The sequence below is a fragment of the Sinocyclocheilus grahami genome, unplaced genomic scaffold (assembly GCF_001515645.1).
Source record: "Sinocyclocheilus grahami isolate Dianchi unplaced genomic scaffold, SAMN03320097.WGS_v1.1 scaffold581.1, whole genome shotgun sequence".
Taxonomy (NCBI): Eukaryota; Metazoa; Chordata; class Actinopteri; order Cypriniformes; family Cyprinidae; genus Sinocyclocheilus; species Sinocyclocheilus grahami.
The window spans coordinates 691,016-705,536 of record NW_015505760.1 but is presented as its reverse complement, the minus strand read 5'-3'; the positions used below and the strand labels follow the sequence as shown (position 1 = coordinate 705,536).

Here is a 14,521-nt window from a genome sequence, read left to right as displayed (position 1 = left end):
TTCTTTCTTATTTATTTATTTATTTATTTATTTTAATAAACATTATTCTTTATTTTCTGCATTATTATTATTATTATTATTTCCATCTGTCTGTCTGTCTGTCTACCTACCTACTTTTCTTTCTTTCTTTCTTATTTATTTATTGTTTTTAATAAACATTATTCTTTATTTTCTGCATTATTATTATTATTATTATTATTTCCATCCATACATCTCTCCGTCCATCCATCCATCTGTCTGTCCAACTCTCTCTCTCTCTCTCTCTCTCTCTCTCTTTAGTATCTCTCTCTCTCTCTCTCTTTAGTAAGTTTTGAATGATTTAATTTCAAAATGATTTAACAAATTAATCCTTATTTTAATTATTACTTTTTACATTATTTTTGTGATATTATATATGAAAATAATTATTTTTTTGTCTGTTTCTATATAGATGCAACTTTTGATTTTAATAATGTATTTTTAAATGTTGCAATTACGTTAATCAACTTGAATTGTTAATTCATGTTACTGGTGTTAACTAATGTCAACAAATGAAACCTTATTGTTAACTGTTACAAAATATTATTAATTCTTAGTTTTATTTCATTTTTAATTAAAAGATATTTAATAATAATTTTAGAAATATTATCATGTTATAGTGTATTATTTAGAAATATTGTAGGCATCATTGCAAAACAAACCCAACAAGTCATCAGGACACCGATGCGAAGCAGAACGTCCTGCTTATTAGACAGCTTCTAGGCAAATAAATAAATAAATGGATGTGAAACATTAATTTGAGGTTTTATTGTCAGAAGAAAGAAAGGTACAGTATAGAGTGATACTACAGACATCCAGCACTGCAAGGAAATCGGTTGCCTGGATACAACAGTCAATTACACCGTTTAGCATCATTATAGAAGAAAAACTGACCATAGAATGCTGCAACTGACAGAATGAAATATAGAGCTGTAGAGTCAAATAGAGTGCCGTGTAGTAATATTTGATAGTATTATTCAGTTGAAATGTTAAAGGGATACCACGCTGCATGAAAAGGTAAAGGTGAAATCCCAGAGCGCAGGAACTGAAGTGTCCATTCATGCAGGATTTCAGTCCATGCTGGACAAAGTAGGATTAGAGTCGTTAATTAAACTGCACAACTCTGGACTTAAATAAAACCAGGGTTTAGATTCACTCTTTAATCACTCACATAATCCAGTTGCATTGAAAACCTGAACTATTTAGCTAGCCATTAGTTAGTGAAGAACAGCATCCCTGTACTCCGTGGCTCAGCTACAGTGACCTGTTTTTGAGGCGCACCAGAACCAGTCTCTAATTAAACCTGCCCTAGACCAAAGCTGTTTCCAATCAGTGCGAAAACAAGCTGTTTGCTTGAAAGTCTCACACACTATGGTAATTTTTGCTGTCTGAGGAGTTCTCAGCTCCACCTTCTTTCTCAGAGGTCTGGATGAAAGTGGACTGTTTTTGTTGGTTATGCTAAACAGCACAATGTGATTTATCCAAGTAGGACATGTTCCTGGATCAACAACTTTTTTGGGTCTTGGACCAGCATTCTTAAACTTTAAAATGAGTAAACTTTCAGTTGTTGCCTTGAGAAAATATTTCTGTTATTAATCATTTCTATTTATTATCTTATTTATTACTATTGTATTAATTACTTTTTCTAAATAACTTTCGTGTAACATAATGCAGTCAGGTTGATTTAAGTTATAATAAGTATGTGTATATGTATTTTAAATGTATAAATTTAATACAATTTATATCTTACAAATATATTTTAAAATATTATTTTAATAATAAATTTAAATATTAATTAATTTTAAATATAATATAACTTTATAACTATATTATATTATAAATATTATATAAATATAATACATTTAAATATATTTTATATTAATTAAATATTAGTTAGCTAATATTTTTATTAGAAATTAATTTACATTTAGAAAAATACATTTTAATTTATTTAATTAATTGTCTTAATAACTCTTACTGTTTATTCTATTTATTGCTATTATATTCATTACTATTTCTAAATAACGGGTCTAACCTATTGTAGTCAGGTTGATTTAAGTTATATTAAATAATATATAATCTGCATGTGTATTTTAAATGTATAATTTTAATACAATTTATATTTTACAAATATAAAATTTTTAAATCTAATTTTGATATTAATTTTTAAATATTAAAAAAAATTATCAAATAGTAATTATTTATTTTTAGTTGAATTAAATATTTTAATAATTTACTCTTATTATACTCTTAGTATACATTTTCAACTGTTTCTTTGTTATATTTCAGTTGTTAAATAATTATTTATTTAATATTTATATAATAATATTTATTTAATAATATATCCATTACTATTTCATTAAAATAATATAATATAAACAACATATGTATTTTAAATGTATTCATTTAATGCAATTTATATCTTACAAATGCATGTTAATATTCATTTTAAATATTTAAAAATATACTTTTATTATTAATCAAATATGAATTAGTTATAATTCTTTAATTCAAATAAAAAAAATTAAATTTAACTAATTACTATTAAACTTAACCCTTATGTACAAAAAGAGGGGAAATGATTGAGTAATCATAATTTTCAGTAGTTATGTACTGCTAAAATCTGATTCATTTATACAACATGTTTATACAACAAGGATGTTGAATAGGTCACATTAAACAAGCTAAACACAAGCAGTGATATATGATGTGTTTTCCTCTTCTCCTAACAGTTGCAGGTCTGGGCGACGTGCAGCCTCACAGTGCCCCATGTGAGTCCTCTTTATGTTTGGTTTATTGTTCCATTTTACTTTAATATCTGTTCCTCTTTTTCAATTGGTCAGACATATTTCTAAACCTTTACATGCATCCCATATTAAAACATTCCATCTTTAATATTTCATCAAGCATGAACAGGCTGATTGTTCTGACTGTTTTGTTTTTGATTTGGCTCTTGTTTATTTGTTTCCATCCCATAACTCATTAAAACGCTCCCCCTGAAACATTTTCCATTTTATGTCTCTACACAGCAAGCCCACACCTCCACTGTGAGGATGAGATATGCGTGGAATTCGTCAAAGAGTATTTTATGAATTGTAAGAGCTTATATCTTCATTAACTGTACTAAACTAGAGATCTTGTGTATTTCAATATCAAGGTTCCATGACAGTTTGCATTATATATATATATATATATATATATAATTCATAGTACATTTTTTATTTTATTTTCTATTTAAAGCTCACTTGAGATCAACTCAAGTAAGCTCAAGTGCTCAATTGTTAATAGTTCGTATTATTCTTATTGTTTTTTGTGGATAATGTGATACATTTTTGATCAATTTAATGTGTCTTTGCTGAATAATTAATAATTAAGTATTAACTTCTTGAACTGAAAATCTGGAATCTGAGGGTGCAAAAAAAAATCAAAATATTGAGAAAAATTATTAACTTCTTGAACTGAAAATCTGGAATCTGAGGGTGCAAAAAAAAATCTAAATATTGAGAAAAATCGCCTTTAAAGTTGTTCAAATGAAGTTCTTAGCAATGCATGTATTTACAGTAGGAAATTTAAAAAACATCTTCATGGAACATGATCTTTACTTAATATCCTAATGATTTTTGGTGTAAAAGAAAAATCGATAATTTTGACCCATAATAATGTATTGTTGTCTATTGCTACAAATATACCTGTGCTACTTATGACTGGTTTTGTGGTTCAGGGTCACAAATAATAATAATAATAATAATAATAAATAAAAGTAGCTAATTATAATAATACAGTACAATAAAGATCTAGTATAAAAAACAACAACAACACAAGTACAAGTTAAGCAGAAAAAACTGTTTTCAACATTGATGTTTCTTGAGCACAAACTCTGCATATTAGAATGATTTCTGAAGGGCCATGTGATGCTGAAGACTGGAGTAATGGCTGCTGAAATTGTGTAAAAATGTATAAATATATAAAGTCATACATAAAGTCTTTTACACGTGACATATACTGTATAAATCCGCATTAAATGGAAGTTGCATATGCTCAGGCACTTTCTGATACTCTGCATGTATTTTCCAGCCTACCAATGGCAAACCTCAGAGTGGCTTGACACGTGTCTCCCAGGACTGGAATCACCACCTCGAGACCAGACCCCTACACCACCTCCCCCACCCCTTCCTGCTCCTCCACCTCCCCTGACCCCTACACGGCTAGTGGGCACCCCTATCCGCCTGGGCGGCAGCGTGCGGTTGGATGGCAGCACTCTATCGCTGCAGACTGGCTACCCATTACGACGATACCAGGGCCAGAGAGATTTCCGCACGTCCCTAACCCTGGACGACAACAACTCGCCTGTATACGAAGAATACCGTCACCAGGATCACTACGACAACGCCTCTACTGTTCACCCGCTGGGTTTTAGCGAGGGCCTATCCAGACCCGACTATCATCACTCCAGCCAGTACCTGCTCTCTCACCCTCCCCTACTGGCCTGGGAGGAGCGTCCGCGTGTCTGGGAGGACACGCACCCCTTCGGCAGCCAGCAGGAGATCGACAGACTGGGCAGGATTTCACTTCGGGCCCAACGCTTGCGTAGTCAGAGCCCAAAGACTTCTTTGTCTGGCATGAGATAGTATTACTGACCGTTAACTGGACAAAGCGACCTTAATTACACTGGAAGCTTGTGATCATGCAACTGAGGACTCGACCTGAACATGTGTGCTGATCTGTCAGGAATGGAAAAGTCTGGACTCTCACAGCCTCAACCATACTGTACACTAGTGATTATTCTTCATGTACTTCATTAAAGGAATAGCTCACCCAAAAATGAGAATTCTGTCATCATTTACTCACTCTCGTCGTTTCAAATAAATTTCATATGACTGTTTATTATATATATATATATATATATATATAATTCATAGTACATTTTTTATTTTATTTTCTATTTAAAGCTCACTTGAGATCAAATCAAGTAAGCTCAAGTGCTCAATTGTTAATAGTTCGTATTATTCTTATAGTTTTTTGTGGATAATGTGATACATTTTTGATCAATTTAATGTGTCTTTGCTGAATAATTAATAATTAAGTATTAACTTCTTGAACTGAAAATCTGGAATCTGAGGGTGCAAAAAAAAATCTAAATATTGAGAAAAATCGCCTTTAAAGTTGTTCAAATGAAGTTCTTAGCAATGCATGTATTTACAGTAGGAAATTTAAAAAACATCTTCATGGAACATGATCTTTACTTAATATCCTAATGATTTTTGGTGTAAAAGAAAAATCGATAATTTTGACCCATAATAATGTATTGTTGTCTATTGCTACAAATATACCTGTGCTACTTATGACTGGTTTTGTGGTTCAGGGTCACAAATAATAATAATAATAATAATAATAAATAAAAGTAGCTAATTATAATAATACAGTACAATAAAGATCTAGTATAAAAAACAACAACAACACAAGTACAAGTTAAGCAGAAAAAACTGTTTTCAACATTGATGTTTCTTGAGCACAAACTCTGCATATTAGAATGATTTCTGAAGGGCCATGTGATGCTGAAGACTGGAGTAATGGCTGCTGAAATTGTGTAAAAATGTATAAATATATAAAGTCATACATAAAGTCTTTTACACGTGACATATACTGTATAAATCCGCATTAAATGGAAGTTGCATATGCTCAGGCACTTTCTGATACTCTGCATGTATTTTCCAGCCTACCAATGGCAAACCTCAGAGTGGCTTGACACGTGTCTCCCAGGACTGGAATCACCACCTCGAGACCAGACCCCTACACCACCTCCCCCACCCCTTCCTGCTCCTCCACCTCCCCTGACCCCTACACGGCTAGTGGGCACCCCTATCCGCCTGGGCGGCAGCGTGCGGTTGGATGGCAGCACTCTATCGCTGCAGACTGGCTACCCATTACGACGATACCAGGGCCAGAGAGATTTCCGCACGTCCCTAACCCTGGACGACAACAACTCGCCTGTATACGAAGAATACCGTCACCAGGATCACTACGACAACGCCTCTACTGTTCACCCGCTGGGTTTTAGCGAGGGCCTATGTTTTGGCACAAATGCACATCACATAATCTTTTCATGGCTATACAATTAAGTCATATTTATGTCATTCTTCTAAGAGAGAAGCATCTGTTCTCTGAAAAACACTGCACTCACAGTTCCTTTACGCCTTATGTGATTTTACAATTGATGAAAATTTCTACTCCTATTAAAATCCTCCTGATTGACACTTAATTGAATGGTTAGACTGACGTGATCACACATAATGAGCAAAACAAATCTTTGCACAAGCCAATCTTCCTTGTGCACAACAGAAAGCCACAAGAGTACAGTTAAAGATAACAGCGTTATACACAATGTTTCAGTTTTTTATACAGTAGTCACATCATTGTTTGTGTTCCATCTTTTGTGGTAGAAGTGCACAAAAGGCCACTCTTGTTGAACAATTTAAGACACTCTAGAATTTCCAAATGCATTATCTGTGCATTTAAAGAGACAACTGTACAGGAGACAACACAATCCGATTGCATGATTCAAAGCTTGTTTATGGGCAAGGTTCCAGGAATCCGGCTTATATGATCAAAACATAATGACGCTTTCATTTCTGGGCCTTTTCTCTATATGGGGACTTCTCCAAGATTACATTGGTTTCATCAGAGATGAGGTTTTGTAAACAACTGTGTTTCTGTGTGTTTATGCTCTGGGTGTATCAGTGAGCATGACCACTTTTTCTTTTCAAGTTTGAAAGTGTGCTGTTCAAAACTGCAGTAAAATATATTTAGTGTATTATCTTTTTTAAATTACTTTGGCCTTGAGTCAGTTAGGTGGGAAGTTAGAAAAATGGGTTACATGGCCAGCTGAACGTGCATTCAGACTATGATACTTTCAACACACTATCATAGCAATTCGGAACTATTTTATATGGAAGCCTGTTGCCGCCACACAATAAAAAAAATTTCTGACAATTCTGACTTGCTATTCTGCATGGTGTTAACTCAGAATTCTGAATTATTCTTACAGTTACCAGTTTACGCCTCACATTATGAGTTTATATCTTGCAATTCTGACTTTTTTGGTTCTGCCATAGAATGAATAAATTGAAAAAAAGTCATTTGAACTTTTTCTGACTTTTCCTCATAATTGCGAGCTTGTATCTCACAATCTGACTTCTCATTTCAGAATTGCAATTCAGAGTTTATATCTTGTAATTCTTACATTTTTATTTTCAGAGTTGCACAATAAAAGTAATAATTATGAAATATAAACCCTGACTTGTGTGAAAAAAAGTCAGAATGGTAAGTGACCTTTTTGTCTTGTGGTGGAAACAGTCTTCCATAATTTTACTGTTTTGGCAAATAACTGCCTATTTTATATGAATTTATATATGACCTGCTTTTAGCGGTTAGGTTTTTTTCTAAAATCATACATGTCCGTTTAATCACATTGTACGAAATAATATGAAATCGCCACCTCATAAAATAGTCATGTTTTATCATGAGATTGGGTTGGATACTTGTGTTTTATTGGACATTGCGCAAATTCACAATAAGATCACAAAATCGCTTAATTAAAAATCGTTTCATTTCCACCTCTTCACAATAGGCTATCTCTATTTTCCATAGTCTCTCTCTCTCTTGTGAGTGAAGCAATTTCACTGCTTTCCAAAATTATGCCAATCACATTCTAGTACTGAAGACTGATGGGTAATTAAGCCTAAACACAGTGGATCCACAAGGTCAAACCGCTACAGTCTCACAGCTGAGTCGACTTCCACTAAATTAAACACGCAACGCAGAATGCAAGGAGGATAATTTACGAGGAAATGAAACTAGTCGTAATCCCTCTGAATTAATACTGGTGTTTACATCTTTAAGTATACCCAACCACTAGAGAATCCACACTCCTTCAGTACCACTTCCTTTGACTTTTAAAACAAGTGAGAGCAAGCCGTTGGACTGACATAAAGACGGCTGGTTATATAAGGAGTGGGTGAGAGATGCTGGATTATCGTTCCCCTGTTTCTGCTCGGAGACATGAGAGAGTTAGGGGTGATTATACCCACACAGTCTACTGAATAATACACAGATTAGACACACTACCCAAGCCTCATCTCCACGCAAAACAGCTACCTTTGCCTCCAGACAGACACACACACACACACACACTTGCGTTCTGGCACCGTGGATGTTAAACACACCACTTTGGAACAGATGCTGCTGGTATACGTCACAAGTTTATAACACCACGCGCCAGAAACAGAGACGTCCTGACAACAGAGGCATGTTTACAGAGTGCTCAGTTGTGCCAAATTCTCCCTTTTTGTCTTTTGCTGACACATGTAGCTATAGATAAAATCTACCCAGACTGTTTAAATGGGGAAATTGTTTGTTTTATGAGGGGATAATTGGGAAAAGTTTCTCCTACATTTCACAACAACAACAAAACTTGAGGAAACTTAAGACAAAGTCATTGTGAATATGCTCATATTGGTAGGCTAATTACTTTATGATTGTTAGAGGAGGCTGAGCAGAAGGATTCAGATTCAGTTGTTTCTCATTGGCTGCATCCCTTATGAAAATTAACCATGATTTATTATAGTAAAAGTGTAGTAACCATGGATTTTGGCGTATTGATTACCATTTGTATATCCACAATTTTACTACAAAAACATGGTTAAGCTATGGTTATAGTGCAGCAAAACCATGATTAATTTGTGGTTACCATGGTTGGGGTGATTATACCCACACAGTCTACTGAATAATACACAGATTAGACACACTACCCAAGCCTCATCTCCACGCAAAACAGCTACCTTTGCCTCCAGACAGACACACACACACACACACACTTGCGTTCTGGCACCGTGGATGTTAAACACACCACTTTGGAACAGATGCTGCTGGTATACGTCACAAGTTTATAACACCACGCGCCAGAAACAGAGATGTCCTGACAACAGAGGCATGTTTACAGAGTGCTCAGTTGTGCCAAATTCTCCCTTTTTGTCTTTTGCTGACACATGTAGCTATAGATAAAATCTACCCAGACTGTTTAAATGGGGAAATTGTTTGTTTTATGAGGGGATAATTGGGAAAAGTTTCTCCTACATTTCACAACAACAACAAAACTTGAGGAAACTTAAGACAAAGTCATTGTGAATATGCTCATATTGGTAGGCTAATTACTTTATGATTGTTAGAGGAGGCTGAGCAGAAGGATTCAGATTCAGTTGTTTCTCATTGGCTGCATCCCTTATGAAAATTAACCATGGTTTATTATAGTAAAAGTGTAGTAACCATGGATTTTGGCGTATTGATTACCATTTGTATATCCACAATTTTACTACAAAAACATGGTTAAGCTATGGTTATAGTGCAGCAAAACCATGATTCATTTGTGGTTACCATGGTTTTATTTGTGGTAAAACTGAAATTTCATAATTCTTGTTACCAATTTCAATATCACAAAAAAAGCTTACTGAACAAGTAAACAGTCACAAATTATAATAGCATAAAGATACATACGAAATCAACCTACTTGAAAAACTTAAAAAATGAATAAGAAATATTATATTGTATAAAGTAAATTTACAAATAGACTGAATAGTATTCACTGTATAAATTCAGTATACATTAATTCTTACTTATTTTAAACCATGGTTTTATTTGTGGTAAAACCATGGTTAATGTTCGTAATGATTTCTTCATTCGAAATATGAATGATTAGGCTTTGTGGATGAAATTAAACATAGCATTTGATTTTTAATATAACTCCGCAAAAATAAATACAATTAGGCCTACTTGAATATAGATTGGTACATTTTATTTAACATGATTCAAAAATCAAGAAAATTGTCTCATTTACTCACAGTGCGTATACAAATAGGTGCATAAAGCATTTTACAAACATCATGATTTACCAGTAGCTTTCTTACTAAAATGTATTCTAAATTTACGAAAAATTTAGGAACCACACATATGCAAAGTCCACATACTGTGGGTGGCCTTATAATTGTGTTAATCATAAACTAGAGCTGCTATAGGCAGGGCTGCATTAAGACCTCACTGGGCCCTGGGGCTATGATTTACTGTAGGGCCCCCCATCACAATAATGATATATAGATATATATGATAAATAGGATTTTTATGCTATCAAAATTGTTTGATGCACTGAAATTTCATAATTCTTGTTACCAATTTCAATATCACAAAACAAATACTAGCTCAAGTAAAACCAAGCTTACTGAGCAAGTAAACAGTCACAAATTATAATAGCAAAGACAAAGATACATATGAAATCAACCTACTTGAAAAACTTAAAAAATGAATGAGAAATATTATATTGTATAAAGTAAATGTACAAATAGACTGAATAGTATTCACTGTATAAATTCAATATACATTCATTCTTACTTATTTTACAAAAGTGATTCAGTAAAGGACAGTGAGTGATTTTCTTTCTGATGTTTGATTTACACAAATGGCAACAGCAGCTATATTAGGTTGCTTTAGAGGAATAGTTCACCCAAAAATGAAAATTCTGTTGTTGTTCTAAACCTGTATGAGTTTCCTTCTGCTGTTGTATACATTAATTCTTACTTATTTTACAAAAGTGATTCAGTCAAGGACAGTGAGTGATTTTCTTTCTGATGTTTGATTTACAATATTGACACAAATGGCAACAGCAGCTATATTAGGCTGCTTTAGAGGAATAGTTCACCCAAAAATGAAAATTCTGTTGTTGTTCTAAACCTGTATGAGTTTCCCTCTGCTGTTGAACGCAAAATAATATATTTGGAGCAATACTGGTAACCAAAAAAACAAACAAACCAAACAAAACCACTATTGGTGTCAGTGGGGACCAGAAACTTTCTGATTATGAACATTCTTCAAAATATCTTCTGTTTTGTTGAGGAGAACAAATAAATTCATACAGGTTTAGAACAACTTGAGGGTGAGTAAATGATGACAGTATTTTCATTTTTGGGTGAAGATCATATAATTCCAGGATCTCAAATTGCCTACTACTACACATGCTTTATTAACGTTCATGTAAGACACAACTGACTGTGTTGACGAGGATATTCGCAAAGACTGGCATTTTGACACATAACTATGTGTATTTGAACGTTTAAGCAAAAGGCGCGAAAAAGAACTCAAGTTTAGTCAGGCGCTATATGAGCAGGTGCGCGCCGCGCGTATCAGGCTGAAACCGTCTTAACGCGCGCATTTACCAATAAGAATTCTGCCCCGCTGCTTAATGCCCATGAATAGTTTAAAACCATTTGTTTTTAAACCACAATGCTTAAAACGCGTTTAAAGCTTACATCATGACGCGCAAAATGATTGACATTTCCCTTCCGGGTTATTTTCCAAACCTTAAGCGAATATATAGAGTTTGTTCAAACACAAAAAGCCAAATACATCCAATATTATTATAAAATATTCTTAGTGAATGAGATCCGTTGTGAATTGTTTGTGAACCACACTCTCTATCCTTCTCACGTTAGCGGTCGACACAGTTGAATTATCCGCACAATGTTTCGTAAACCACACATTTATTTTTTACCTTACTAAACTGACCAACAATGGTAGGTCAAATTACACAATTGAAGATTTGGAAGGTTTTTTTTGTTTTTTTTTGGGTGGCATGTTGAAATAAAAAATGCGTTTTTCTGCATTTACAGCCAATCAGCTTTCCGTATCACTTTAGCATCATCAAGCATGCTAGATTGTGACATTTAGCTAAACTATGGCTGGAAGCCAAATCACTTAAAGGGCTTTTCACCTAAAAAGAACATCATTTTGTATATTTGGTGTAATGAAATGTGTTTATGTGGTTTAAGGTTAAAAACGCATTATTTTCCACATACTGTACATTATTGTTTCTCCTCTATGCCCCGCCTTTCTGAAACGCATCGATTTTTACAAAGCTCATCGGTCTGAAAAGCGAGGTGTGCTCTGATTGGCCAGCTATCCAGTGCGTTGTGATTGGCCGAATACCTCAAGCGTGTGACGGAAATGTTATGCCCCTTACCATATTGTGCTGTCATGTCTGGCCAGAGCGACGAGACAAAAACATTAAAACCCATTATTTCACAACGAAACGCAGCATCACACACGGCGGCCTAGAGTGAGCGGAGGCCGGCGGATTCGACAACCACATGTGACGACCCTGGGCTGGACTCCGCTTCGTCCACGGTGAAAGCCGATCCGGCGATTCACAGCGCGAAGTTGATGTATTTCCTCAGCGACCAGCACGGATCAGCTCCAGGCATGACGGATATCATCCTCTTTTGGAAGGCCAAACAAAGTAGTTTTGCTTTCACAATGAAACACACAGCGCCTTCACGACATGGCGGCAGCAACAATACTACAGCGAGAATAAAAGTTACGCCTTCTTTCTTTGCGTGAACATTTGGCCGGCGTTATGCAAATCTTCCCACATCGTGACGTAGACATGTGGGGGCGTGTTAGAACGAGCCATTTTAGGTAGGCATGGTTGACTCTTAACTTTTATAAAAAATATCTCTTTGGATTTGAGACTATAGTCTTTGCAACTTTACAGATCTTCCTTATGCACCAAGAGCTTGTATCACTTCAAAGAGAAAGGAAAAATTTAAATAGCATCATATGACCCCTTTAATGAAAACATGTTCTCATAACAGTTCTAAATGAAGCTACAGAAGTGTCAACTATTATGTCTATGAGAGTCTGTGTTTATAAATGGGCCCAGTTGAATGAATGATTCAATGACTTGCTCTGACATGCTGTGTTAGTGTGTAAGATTATTTTTAAGCTACATTATAAGCACTCAGGCTGGGAAATGGCATTCTCTTTGCTGATAAATAATTGTTACATAATATCTATTTGTTTCAAATTATCATCAGATCATGAATAATTCCACAGACAATATAAAAGAGCACCTTGTCAAAATAAAGTTGAATAAGGCACGCTTAAGGCTAGTTTGGATTATGTTGTTCTGTTATTCTTTGTTTTGCACTTTCTGTCTGATAGGCTTTTAGCTTGGAGCCATGTGCCAGCTTGTAAATAACTTCAGCTATTCAAACGAATCCAAACGACTCCATGGTGTCCTTAAATAACCAAAGTAAGATACATGGCAATTAATCCAGGCATAATCGTATTTGCATTTGACCAAAGTTTGTTTTATGTTTATTTCATTTCTCACTAGCACACAGCCTGCAGTCAGTGTTACACACTAATTGACAAAATGAGTCCGGTAAAGCACAGTCCTGTTCTATAACAGGATGTACGCATTCACTTGTTTGTTCACATAAAAATGATCTTTTCTGAACAGCACTTTTGACAAAAAGCCTGGAGATTGCGGAGCAAAAATGAATAGCAGCCCATTACCTTTCACAAAGCAGTTGTCCTGATTTGCTCTTCACGGCTAGGTTTGGGTTACGGATTCATATAAGAAAAAAATAACTGCATTGCAATGATTCAGAGCCTGTGACACCAATTTCCCACTCCCCCCCCCCGAATCTGCCTGTTTAGTCAGCCTATCTATAAATAAGTGGCAGGTTATTAGTGTCACTCATGGATTTCCTACATACTCCTGTTTACCTCAAAGGTACGACAGCTCTAAGCTCATTGAACATGAGGGTCAAGATCTGAATTCAGTTCTAGCTCCGTTCCAAAATATAGTGAAGTACCTTGCTTTCTACTGCCTACAGGCAGCATCCTATAGCTGAAATGGAACTTCGTATAAGACTAATTTTGAACACACTGCATAAGCAATTCACCTGAAGTGCACAGGAGTTTCTATTGATTTCAGGAGAGTTTGACAACTAGTATAGTGACAATTTTCTCACTTTGTTCACCATCTTTTTCCACTGAGCTTGTCACATTGAATTTATTATGGGTTTGTTTGCTTAGTGACAATTAATTTGCCTTACAGTTTGGTGAGAAATTCTAAAAGGCATGCAGTATAAAGACTCATTTATGTGCAGAACATGTTTTTTTTGCATTTAAAAAACGTAACAGTGCAGTGGAATGGGAAAAAACTGCAATGTCTAGAGACGCATTTCTTAAATGTTAAAGCACCATAAGCAAAACGTTCAAACATGTCCGACTAGCATTTTTACATAGAGAATCAGAAAAAATGCAAGGTGCAGGGTAATGGAATAAATAATCAAAAGGTCCAGAGACACATTTTTTAAAAGTACACCATTTTTATAACACGACACTTGCAAAAATGTAAACGTGTTTGCATAGAGACGTTGCTATCAAACGAAAAAGCTGCATAGTAGAATGCAAAACCACGAAGTGCAGGGAAGTGGAATTAAAACTAAAGCAAGGTCTAAATAACTTTTTTTAAAAGCTGAACTTATTTTCATTTGAACACCGTGCTTTTAGAATAATGTAATTTGCAAGATACAAAAGACACAAAACCCAGCACAATGATCAGATGTGTCCATCTGGTGCATGTTTACATAGAAAACAATAGAAAAGCACA

General features: G+C 34.7%; 1 protein-coding gene across 1 annotated transcript in view; it reads left to right on the top strand.

Moving 5' to 3' along the window:
• The window catches only part of LOC107556862 (protocadherin Fat 3-like), a 60,747-nt gene extending 56,092 nt beyond the window's left edge, over positions 1-4,655 (top strand). The window contains 3 exon segments of the mRNA XM_016240098.1: positions 2,751-2,789; positions 3,048-3,113; positions 4,093-4,655. Coding sequence (XP_016095584.1) covers positions 2,751-2,789; positions 3,048-3,113; positions 4,093-4,655 — 668 coding nt within the window.
• The last annotated feature ends 9,866 nt before the right edge of the window (positions 4,656-14,521 follow it).